The 12,045-nt window shown below is 52.9% G+C and overlaps 1 protein-coding gene across 6 annotated transcripts in view; it reads left to right on the forward strand.

Moving 5' to 3' along the window:
- LOC121444607 (brain-specific angiogenesis inhibitor 1-associated protein 2) overlaps positions 1 to 12,045 on the forward strand; it is a 65,725-nt gene that overhangs the window by 15,996 nt on the left and 37,684 nt on the right. For all 6 annotated transcript variants that reach the window (XM_041646467.1, XM_041646468.1, XM_041646465.1 and 3 more), the window contains exon 3: positions 1,580 to 1,666. In XM_041646467.1, the coding sequence (XP_041502401.1) occupies positions 1,580 to 1,666 (87 nt within the window). The remainder of the gene's footprint in view (positions 1 to 1,579; positions 1,667 to 12,045) is intronic.

Below are 12,045 nucleotides of genomic sequence, written 5' to 3' on the forward strand. Positions count from 1 at the left end.
GGCTGGCCTCAATCTCTCCTGCTCTGAGCCTGGCCTCCCCCAGCCGCTTTCTGTGGGAAGAGGAGTTGACTCTCTGTGCCTGATTGCAACCCCATGGAAGAAGCCTCCGGACGCAGAAGTGCAGCATCGAGACCAACAATGAGGCTTCTGTCCCATGTCCTGAGTGACCCTTTTATCTCCAGGCACAGCACGCGATGCTCCAGTTCTCCCAGCAAGAGAACTTTCTAGGGCCTTGAATGTAACCAGCTGCTTCTGCCCTGCTCTGATTTCGGGTGGACTGTGTCTGGTATATTGGAAGGCTTGGATGGCTGTGTGCCATAATGACACATTCCACAGCAGTGATGTCCCCTTCCAAAGCCGTTCTGTGTGGTGCTTGGTGACCTAGCTGCTAGGAGTCTTTCCTCCTTGGGCAGATTTCAGTGCCCAGGTGTCTCGCGTTTGAGGTGTGGGCTCTCCTTCCCCGTGGATGTCATGGAGTGTAGTCACAGTCCCCTCCCCTTTGATGCTGCCCTCCAGCTCCTGACGCTCAGGCACTGATTTCCTGTCAAGGCTGCCTGTGGGACAGGCTGGATGCTTACTTCCTCTTCCTGTTTTCCCTGATTGTCTAGGCTGGGCTCTGTCTCACAGGCTACCCGCACCGCTCAGCCCCACAGCCTCCAAGTGCCCAACTTCTCCTTTGTTTTTCCTTCCATTTGTTTTAAGAGGTCCGCCCTCCCAGGCAACTGAGACTCCTCCGTCCCCCAGGGATGTGATCTTGTACCACAGAACCAACTGTGTGCACTTAATTGAAAACCATATAAAGTTTGCCCAGCTACCACCCTCTAACAGAGTTGTGTAGGAAACAAATTAGAAATTGTAGTCTGGCTGCTTTCTGTGGCCCTGCTCTCCAGACCTAGGGGCCTCTTCGGTCCTCCCTCCTTTGAGCAGTGGTCGGGGCCCCTCAGGTGAAGGAGTGTGCCAGGCACTCCAAGGAAGTCTAGACCTGACGCTGGGGCTGCGTGTGCTGTCAGCAGCAGCCACTGGGCTGGTGGGAGGAACAGGTGGATGCTGAGCTTTCCACACCCAGAAGCCCCATGGCTACAAAATGCGGCTGTGATGCCTTTAGCCGGCTTTGGAGGGGGCACCTGCTCCTGCTTGGGGCCCTCTCTGAGACAGAGGACAGTGACTGTCTTCCTACTTGGAATCTTCGGATAGACCAGTGGCTGCCTGCCTTCCAGATCCGCCTTGATCTTTCCCAGGGTCTGTAGGTGCTCTGTCTGGTGTAGTACACCGAAAGCTGCACTCCCTCCCCCTCGTCAAGCAGCACATGACAGGGCGCCACGCTCCGCAGTTTTACTTGAATAGCTCTGGGCCTGCACAGTACACTGTGTTCTTACAAATAAAAGGAACCCTCATGATGGCAGTGGAATAGAGTATCAACAAGAAACAGCGGCGTCCGCAGGAACAGTGAAGCTAAAGCACTCCTTGAACTTGTCCAGGCTTAGGTAGGGCTGGGCGCCACTGCCGTCCTTGTCCTTGTCGGCAGCGGCTCTCTCTTGGGTTCCGTGCAGGAGTTAACCCCACTTTCCTCTCTCTGCAGGTGTCACCTTTGCCGCCAAAGGCTATTTCGATGCTCTGGTGAAGATGGGGGAGCTGGCCAGTGAGAGCCAGGGCTCCAAGGAACTTGGTAAGACCTTTGGCTGGGAAGAGGGCCTGGAGGATCTACCCAGGCAGGTCTGGAGAACTGGGTGCCAGGCTGGAAGCTAGCTTTTATCTATTAAATAAGAAAAATAGTTTTAAAACGGCAGAGCTGGTAAGGGTGTTCTCCATGGAAAGTGGCATGTACCGTGAAGCCTTAGAGTCCTGCTGGGAGCTCACCTTGGTGGGCTCGTCTTCCATGAAGGGCTTGGCAAAGCCACACTTAGAGGCACTGGGGCTAAGGCTTAAGTGACAGATGGAGTTGGACTGACGTGGTCACTAACGGCACTGAAGCAAGTGAAAAGGGTGGAGCCCTTGGAGGGTGCACCCGCCCCATCTGCAAACCTCGCAATGCAGGAGACTCGGGAAGCGCCTGAAGGTGGAACTTCCCAGGAGGTCTTTATTCCTATGCCTGCCTGTGTTTTCATGTGCCCAGTGAGGTGACGTTGCAAGCTGGGCTTGGGGGCAGGATGCTGATGTGGCTGAGATCTCTCTTCCCTCACAGGGATGCTGGGCTGTGAGGCAGGCTACAGTGTGCTGGCTTTGTTTATCTGCAGCTCCCAGGCTGTCCTTGGACACTGAGGAAACTAAATTGGCCTAGAACCGCTTAGTTTCTTCTAGCACAGAGGACAAGCTTCTGCATCTGGGCTCCCTGTCCGTGGAGGCCTCCCTACGGGGACCATTCCAGAATGTGATCCCTGTGCCTTGCTAGCAAGGACGCCAGGTAGAGGTGTTCAGAAGGAAGCAGATGGCTGTCCTGGGAGGGCCAGGTTTGGGATCAGTAGCTCCCCTGTACTGACAAGAGGTCTGGGTTATATGGACGGGTCAGGGACCGGATTTCTTTGTGTATGTGTTAATTTCAGCTCAAAGATGTGTCTCTGAGCTTGCCGGCAGAGACCCTGTGTACACAGCTCTGCCTGCTCTGCCCCCCTTGTCCTTTTGTGCCTTTTCCAGCCTCCATAACAGACATTGAAATGGGGGGGAGAGGAGACTGACTGCTCTGGCCAGCTGGTGGCGCTGTTAGGGGCCCTTCTGTCTCTGAGGTGCAGTGCTAACTGAAAGCCTCTACAGGCTGAGAAGTGAGGGTGCAGGGCTGCAGTGGGGGTGCCAGGTGTCAGGTCTGTAGGCTCAGCTCGCTGTTCTCATTGGCCAGTTCTGGGTTTCATGGCCACATGGAGGTCCCACAAAGCTCCTGAACCAAGTTCCAGGCTCATAGGCCTGGGACGTTACCCTTTTTCACAGTCTGGTTTTTTTAATTCCTCAGAGGGCACTGTAGGAGGTTATGTGAGCCATACATGTCTATGTGGAAGGGTCATTTTCTTTTCTGGTTTTTCTTTTCTTTTCTTTTCTTTTCTTTTTTTTTTTTTTTTTTTTTGGTTTTTTCGAGACAGGGTTTCTCTGTAGCTTTGGAGCCTGTCCTGGAACTCGCTCTGTAGACCATGCTGACCTCAAACTCACAGAGATCCACCTGCCTCTGCCTCCCGAGTGCTGGGATAAAGGCGCGCGCCACCACCGCCCCACTTGGAGGGGTCATTTTCTTATTCTGTGCTAGACCACCAAGTGTTTTCTCTGTGGTCACATGGAGGGCGAGAGTGTGGTCAGAGAAAAGCCAGGCACTGGACGCCCTGTAGTGAGCAGTGTGCTCCTGGGGCCGCTGGGAAATGCCAGAATTTCTTGCTGGTGATTGTTGGACTCCTGTGACACGACAGGACTCGGGGAGCAGCAGGGGAGAAAGGCTCAGAGCTCGATCGGAACCAGGGAGCTGCTGTCTGTGTGAGCTCTGCAGTTCCCTGGGGTGACTGGAGAGCATCCTTCCTTGCGTGCTGCAGAGCTGGTCAGCCGGTGCCGGCCTGGCTCAGATCTTCTTTCGGAAACAGGTTTTCTGGTGTGACTCACGTGCCGTACATTTCGCCGCCGAAAGTGAACGGTTTCCTGGGCTTGGTGTGTTGTGAGCTTGTTCCCACTCTCTAGCTCCAACTTCTCCATCACTCCCAGAGAAAACCGTGTCTGTTAACAGCTGCCCACCTGTGGTCCGCCTTTGGATTCGCCTGTCCTGGACGTTTCCTGTAACGAGCTGTCCCGTGTGTGAGCTCACGTCTGACTCTCTGGCAGCCTATGTTTTCGAGGTTCACATGTGGTGGCAGGTGTCATGCTTCTTGACTATAAGCTCTACTGTAGACATGTAGGGCTCACATACGCTGCTATGGAGTCCTGAGGAGTTAAAAAAACTAGACTGTGAAGAAGGGTAGCTTCCCAGACCTACGAGCCTGAACCTTGGTTCAGGAGCTCCCTTGTGGGACCTCCATGTGGCCACCAAACCCAGACCTGGCCACCCCTGCCAATGAGGCCCCACAGTCAAGGCCTTCACCACCCCATTGTGCTTGCCTGCCAGCTGAGCCCACAGGCCTGGGCACACTGTGATACCCGGTAATCCCCACTGCAGACAATATTCCACTGTATGGTGGACCCCGTCTGTTTATCTCCCTCTGGTTCTGGCTGGCATGAACTCCAATCCTCCCACCTCCTTCTCCCAAGTGCTGGTAGTGTTGCGATTACAGGTGGGTGTCGCCACACCTGGCCTGCTCATCTGCTGGTGGAGTGACTTCTGCCCTGATTGCTGTGAATAGCACCGTGTCGAGCGTGAGCGTGAAGTATCCGTGTGGGCTTATATTTCGTTTCTCTCGGGCAGATACCTGGGAGTGGAATTGCAGAGCAAATGGTTGGAGTCTGTGTGAAAGCAGCAGTGCTTTGCTTTAAAAATAAGTCAGCCCTGCTACCCGCCCCCTCCCTGCCCACGTCTCCCACTCAGTCAGCTGCTCCGCTCCATGTGCTGCTTGCTTCCGAGTGTCTAAAAGACAGGTCCGTGCTGTCCCTTCTTAACTTTCCGCCAAGGGATGCTTAGGGCAGAGTTTGCTTTCTGGTGCCATCCTCTACCTTACCCCGTATTACTATTAAAATCTTTGCTAAAATCAATACAGTGTATTATGATAGTCGTAAACGCCCTCTTCCCAGCTGAGACCCACAATCCACTGGGACCGCTCGCTTGCACTGCTTTACGGGGGAATGAGGCATCAGCTGTGCACTTGGGAACATACCGCGAAGAGAGTTTCCTGTGTGCATGATGGCACATCTGTCGGGCCTCCCCCCATCTTCAGGCCACCACTCTGATTGAGGGACTGGTGTCAATGCAGTGCCATCAGGGCATGGCGGGCTTTGTCGTCTGGCCCCCTCGTATGCTCCTAGGTCGCACGCTCGTAGGTCGCGCCATACTGGTAGTCTGGGGTTCCGTACAGCTCATTGTATGCTTGTCTGCTGAGTGCTATTCAGGTTGTCCTGGTTTAGGTCATTCCCCGATTTACATTTCTCTAATTAATGATGTTCATCATCTTTTTCAGGTGCTTATTTGCCGTTTATTTATCTTTAGTAAAATTAAATTCAAGGGCTTATATCCTTTATTTTATTTGGGTGCTTGTCTTTATAATGGGTTCTGGAAGGTTCTCCACAATTTAGATCTTGTGTCAGGGTTTATCTTGAAAACATTGACTCTGAGCCGGGTGTGGTGGCGCACGCCTTTAATCCCAGCACTCTGAAGGCAAAGGCAGGTGGATCTCTTAATTGGAGACCAGCCTGGTCCTACAGAGCAAGTTCCAGGACAGCCAGGGCTGCACAGAGGAAACCCTGTCTTGAAAATAAATAAATATTTTAAAAGATTATTATACTTATTCATTTGGTGAGAAGGGTGAGCTAGTGTGATGGTTCAAAAATCACTTCTAGGAGTTGATTTCTTCTACAAACTGTGTCCCCGAGAGCTGACAGTTTGTCAAGCTTAGTGACATGATATCCTGATGAGTTAGTTATCTTGCTGATCTGGTCTTTCATTTACTTGTCCTACCTGCACCTCTCAGGAGCTAGAATTACAGGAATGCACCAGCAAGCTGGGCCTTCTGGTATTTTTAGGAGGAGAAACAGGTCAATTTTAATTTTGAATTTATTTTCTTTTTTTTTTTAATTTTTATTTATTTATTTATTTATTTATTATGTATACAATATTCTGTCTATGTGTGCCTGCAGGCCAGAAGAGGGCACCAGACCTCATTACAGATGGTTGTGAGCCACCATGTGGTTGCTGGGAATTGAACTCAGGACCTTTGGAAGAGCAGGCAATGCTCTTAACCTCTCAGCCATCTCTCCAGCCCCCTTAATTTTGAATTTAATTGTTAACTTTAGTTTGGTAGCTTATTAATTTTTTAAAAAATTTTGATGATTCATTTTATGTGCATTGGTGTTTTGCCTGCATGTGTATTGTGCGAGGGTGTCAGACCCCCTAGAACTACAGACAGTGGTGAGCTGCCTTGCAGGTGCTGGGAATCGAACCCAGGTCCTCTGGAAGAGCAACCAGTGCTCTTAACTGCTGGGTCATCTCTCCAGCCCCAGCTTATTGATTTTTCTTATAGCAACTTTCTTTTCTCTGGAATACCCCTCACATTTTTTTTTTTTTTTTTTTTTTTTTTTTTTTGGTTTTTCGAGACAGGGTTTCTCTGTGGTTTTGGAGCCTGTCCTGGAACTAGCTCTTGTAGACCAGGCTGGTCTCGAACTCACAGAGATCCGCCTGCTTCTGCCTCCCGAGTGCTGGGATTAAAGGCGTGCGCCACCACCGCCCGGCCTACCCCTCACATTTTTATTGATGTTAATTGATTTGCTCCCCAAATCAATTTGACTGCCCTTGGAATCATTTTTTTTAATATTTATTTATTTATTTATTATGTAGACAATATTCTGTCTGTGTGTATGTCTCCAGGCCAGAAGAGGGCACCAGACCTCATTACAGATGGTTGTGAGCCACCATGTGGTTGCTGGGAATTGAACTCAGGACCTTTGGAAGAGCAGGCGATGCTCTTAACCACTGAGCCATCTCTCCAGCCCCCCTTGGAATCATTTTTGTTGTCCATTCTCTGGGTTCATCCTCCTCCTGTTTCTCCTTTCTCCCTGGAGCCTCTGGTCACCTGGCTTCTCCCCCTGTTCTCGGGACAGCCTGTCTGTTTTGTTCCCGTGTTGCTCCTGGGAGAGTGGTTTTGCTGCTTTCCTGTGTCTCTGTGGCTGGGCTGCTTCCAGGGGGGGAAGGATCTTTGCTATGTTCGAAGCATCACCTCTCAGCTGTAACAGCTTCCAGTGGTGCTGCTGAGTTCCAGGCCGTTTCCCCCTGATTCTGTGTTCTTGGTCCTCACTCCCCGAAAGCTATTAGAGTCTTCCCGGGAGCTCCTAAGTTATCTAGCTGTGCTCAGGGGTGGGGCTGGGAATGGTGACAGTGTCAGTAGTGGGGGTGGTATATGAGCACCCTAGGTGAAGAGGAGTGGGGAGGGGAGCCTGAGCGGGAGGGGAGCAGAGCTTCAGAGAAGCAGGGCCTTGTAGTCCTCCTGCCACGAGCGTCAACCACAGGAAGGTTGATGTGTACAGCCTGCTTTTCTGTTCTAGAGCCCTCAGTATTACTGTCAGCAATGGGTATGTTCGTTTTCACCGCTGTAGAATATTCCACGAATGCAGAATTACTATCCGTTTCTCCGGTCTTCTCTAGGTTATAACTGAGTTTATTCACACTGGATGTTGCTGTTCTGAGCGAGCTGGTTCATGGGAAATGGGAGATAAATGCTCTGTGGCCTTTGGCAGCAGTGCTGTGAAATAGGGCTTGCTTGCTTCCTGGTACCAAAGAGAGGCAGCTCAGTGCTTTTCCTGACCGTGTCTCTCACATGTTTGTAGGCTGTGCTATCAAGTGCATATATGTGCTGGTAAGGTAGACCATGTTATCATGAGATGACCTTCTCTATATCATTTAGTCTTATCTGTAATTTTTTTTTTTCGAGACAGGGTTTCTCTTTGTATCTCTCTCTGTCCTGGAACTCACTCTATAGACTAGGCAGGCTTTGAACTCACAGGGATCCTCCTGCCTCTGCCTCCCAAATACTCAGATTAAAGGCATGCACCACCACCAGACTTGTAGTCTATTTTTAATACCATTTGGTTTTTCTCCTCCTCCTGTCTACAGCTTTGTTCATTTCTGACCACTTGGTCGGCATGTCCAAGACAGACTGATCTAGATATGGAAGGTCCCCATCGAGAGGTAAATCAGAGCCTCAGGGATGTAGTCCCTTCCGGGGTGAAGGGGTCTCAGGTCTGTCCAAGTGTAGAAACACTACCCAGACCATCCTCTATTGTCCCTAATTACTTGTTTACAGGGGTCACTCTTTCTTTTTTGAGACAAAGTTATGCTGTGCTGTCTAGCCTGGTCTTGGACTCCTGGGTGCAAGAGCTCAATCCTCCGTAAACTTTAACCCGTGAAGTAGCTAGGACCAGAGGTGTGCTTCAACCCCCCTGTGAAGTAGCTAGGACCAGAGGTGTGCTTCAACCCACCTGGCTTAGTGATCCAATCTTGGTGGAGCCTATAAAGCCCACTCTTCACTATGGACTTCCTTCCAGGCCTTTCTGGCCCCGGCCCTGGCTGCACAGGGTGGGATTGGTTGTCAAGCATACAGGAGACCTAACCAGGCTAATTCTTTCCGTCCTGCTCTTTCTGGCCAACCCCTACCCCTTTCCTTCCTCCCAGTGCTTCTTGTCTTTGCTCTCCCACATAGGGTGATGGCCAGGGTGAGCTGCCCATGTCTCCAGCTCTGCTCTGGGAAGACAGCCTTGTTAGGATTGTGTAGCATTTCACAGGCAGTGGGCATCTGCCCCTCCCACCCACCCCAGTCCCCTCTGGAACTCTGTGCTTCATTCATTCTTCTCATGGGTCACAAGGGGTCATACGCAGCCCCTCCCCTGCACACACACACACGTAAACACACACACTCGCATGCACACACGCACACACACACGCACACACCAGTCTCTCCAGAGAGTACCCCCTCGTGCTGGACAATGAATGTCCAGGGAGTCGCTCTTGCTTCAGATGGTCCCCTAGAGACACCTCTTTGTTCCTTTTTTTCCCCTTTGGAGTAAGCGAGTGGCCTGGGCAGGGCCTGCCTTTGATCCTCTGTCTCTCTGTACTACAGACTGACCGCCCAGCCAGGGAAGGGCTGGAGACTGCAGACTCACGCAGGGACCATCCTCTCATCTCCACTTGGAGTGTTATTTTTCCCCTGCAGTGAGAAAGTCTGCAGCCTGTAAGAGCTCTGCTTTGATATAGCAGGCTGCTTAGTCAGGACTGGAGGGTAGCTCTGAGTTCTGCATCCTCACAGCCCTTCTGATGCCCTAGCCGGTAGCCACTCACTTGCTGGTCTGTGGTGGCCTCCCCTCTCTGGATCTCCTGTGTCTGTCTCTGTCTCTGTCAGAGATGCCCTGGTGCAAGAAACAACTCTGAGCAGGTGAGCCCCGTGCTTCCCTGTCACTGTGTGTGATCTGTATGTGAGCTTGGTTGCCACTTCTGCTTTCTTGGGATTTTTTGGTACTGGGGCTGACCAGCAACTTGGGATGATGAGAGTATCCATGCAGGTCTGAGCTCCAAGCCATTCATGAGTCTGCGGAGGTATGCACTGTTCCCTTGGCCAGGGAGCCCTGGGTGGTGGCCTAGGGCTGGACAGGTGCACCTGGAGCCAGCAACTCCGCTGTGCATCCGTCGAGCTCCCACAGAGGCTCGTGCTCCTTCGCCCGTGACTGAAATCTGGAATTGGCTAAGATGTGATAGCACCTGCCTCTCTGATCCATAACCCTGCTGTCCGGCAGCTGTAGGGCTGGCGTGGAGGATCCAGAGCAGGCCATAAATGGCCGCATGCCTTCCTTTATTTCTGGGCCTTGGGTGCCCACCATGGCTGTGGCGCTGGTGCTCTGTGTAGGTGGAAGGCATCGTGGAGCCTGTCCCCCACAGTGGACTGTTCACCAGCCTGCTGGACAGCTGTCTGCAGCTCTCCATCCCAAGATGACCGGGGCCTAGAACTGGGCTGGATCTGGCACGGGGAGAAGACCGGAACACTGATGTTCATGGTAGGGTGCGCACACCGGAACAGGTGGGCACGTGCTCAGGTGTTCTGTATGGACTTGGCATTCCATAGCCTTGTGGACTTGGGAAGGTGTGATGTCCGAAGTTAAGCAGTGAGCAAGGGACCCTCATGTCCCTCGTGTGGTCAGGTCTGTTTGAGGCAGTCTCTCCCAAGGCTCTGCGCAGGGCTGTCCCCTGAACTGACTGTTCTTCAACCCCTTGCCTGTCTCTGGAGGCTTCTTCTGTGCTTTGCTTTAAAGGGCTGCTTTGTACCTGCTGGGGCCTGCAGCAGGCTTGTTTGTGATCACAGGGACTTGTGTGCCTCAGCTGGGGCCCTCCTGGCTGCTGAGTCTCAAAAGGCCCAGGGGGAACCAGCAGATGGTCTGTGCTGACCATAGCCTCCAAGTAAGGATGCTTGAAGACAGGCAGCTCCGCCCTGCCTCAGAGTGTGGGCTTGGCTTCCGTCATGGGTCTCTGAGCAATTGTGATGCAGTCATGTCCTGTCTGAAGTGTCCTGTCTTCTCAAGTGGTCTGAGACTGCCCCGAGGCTATAGCGTGGTTGCTTTCCCATATCAGGCTCACTCAGCCAGTTGCACTGTGTGGCCCCAGGCATCCAGCTCTGGAATGGAGGGGGCTCAGACCTTTACCCCAAGAGGCCTTCCAGCTGTCCCCAGCGGCACCTGTTGGCCTAGGTAGTTTTGAAGATGCCAGCTTGTTGGGCTGCCGTGCTTTTTGTGAGGCCGTGAGGTGGTCTGACTGCATCCTGTTACTCCTAGGTCAGGCGGAGCCCACCCACATCTGGTCAGGGAGCTGGAGTATCTCAGCCTTCCACTTCAGAGAAGAGGCTGTGGTCCCAGCCTCTCCTTGGGGCACGTGACAGCAACTGGGTGTGTTACCAGTTGTCAGAACCTCACAGGGCAGGATCCATCTTAGAGACTGCTAAATCCTGAGAGGCACTGTTGGAGGTCTTGATGAAACCCACTCCCTGGGAGCTGTGACTCTTGTCCATCCCTGAGGAGCCTGACTCTTGAGGTCCTGTCTGGGCCAGCTGCCTGTCAAGGTTAGGACAATAAAGGGATGAAGGGCTTGGCAATGCCTGAGATGAGTGGGGCTCCCCTTCCCAGCTAACGACACTTCCTCTCAACTCGACAGTAAAAAATAAGGATCCCAGAGGTCCCTTAGACTCAAGCGAGGGTCCCATGGTTTTTTGTTTTTGTTGTTGTTATTGTTTTGGGGAGGGGGTTTCCAGACAGGGTTTCTCTGTAGCTTTGGAGCCTGTCCTGGAACTAGCTCTTGTAGACCAGGCTGGTCTTGAACTCACGGAGATCTGCCTGCCTCTGCCTCCCGAGTGCAGGGCCCCATGTTTTACCATGCCAAGTACACTGTGGACGTTGCTGGGCAGTTACTGGGCACCTTGACTCAGCTGAGGCTCTGGGGCTGCCAGCAGGGTAGGCTCAGGTGGCCAGACCTCTTGTGTGGCAGCCCTGGCCACCCTGCTGAGAGCCCGGCGGGGCCTCACTGAGGCTGTGGAGAGATTAATAGCAGTCTGAATTCGATTTGCTGAATCCTGGGCAGTGACTATGTGACAGTCAGGGGAGACGCAGCAGGTGTCCGTGTTCTTCAGCTCCTGGGCTGCTGTGTGATGGGAATATCAATGAGGACAGCCGTGTCACCTGGCTGCAGTAGGGCGGGCTTAGAGCCCAGCCTGGGGCCCTGCGAAGACAGCGGGCTTCCTTGCTGGCTCTGCTCCTGCTCTGAGAAGCTTGGCTCTACCAGGGTCCCAGGGTTGCCTAGAGGTGGGGTTCACATTCCCTTCCAGCAGCTCAAAGGCCCCCAGGGACACCCCCGAGCATAAGGCCAAACCCTAAGGACTGAGCTGCCCAGGAGTAACGGCAGCTCTGGGAGCCCCTCGAAGACTCACAGATCTGTGGTCAGCCTTGTGCCCTGAAGTCAAAAACCTGTTTATCACATCCGCTCTGACTCCAGGGAGGGCTAATGAGGGAGAGCACCAGCTGCTCACTTCTCAGTCAGCAGTTGGCACAGGGTGCTCCAGGCGTGGCCAGCAGCCTCTGCCCTTCCCTGGGTCCCCCAGAGCACTGGCTGTCAGGAGTATGGGCACATCAGGCACCTACATACAGACTGCGCTGGAAGAGATGGGCCACTGGATGCAATAAGAAACGTGGGCAGGTACAGAGAGGGTCAGGAGTCTTCTAGTAGCCCTAGATGGCAAACTTAGAACAGGATTCTTCAGGGCCAGTGGCAGGACTGGTCAAGAGTCCAGTCAGAGATGGGAGAGGTCCGGGTAGCCCTGTCCCCTGAAGAGCGGTTGTCACACGGGTTAGGTCATGGACGTCCTGTGCGCAGGAGGGAAGTGAGGTGGCCTCAATCCAAGGGCCTCTGAG

Source organism: Microtus oregoni, unplaced genomic scaffold (genome assembly GCF_018167655.1).
Source record: "Microtus oregoni isolate MIOR12 unplaced genomic scaffold, Mior012 000134F_ref0000037, whole genome shotgun sequence".
NCBI classification, from domain to species: domain Eukaryota; kingdom Metazoa; phylum Chordata; class Mammalia; order Rodentia; family Cricetidae; genus Microtus; species Microtus oregoni.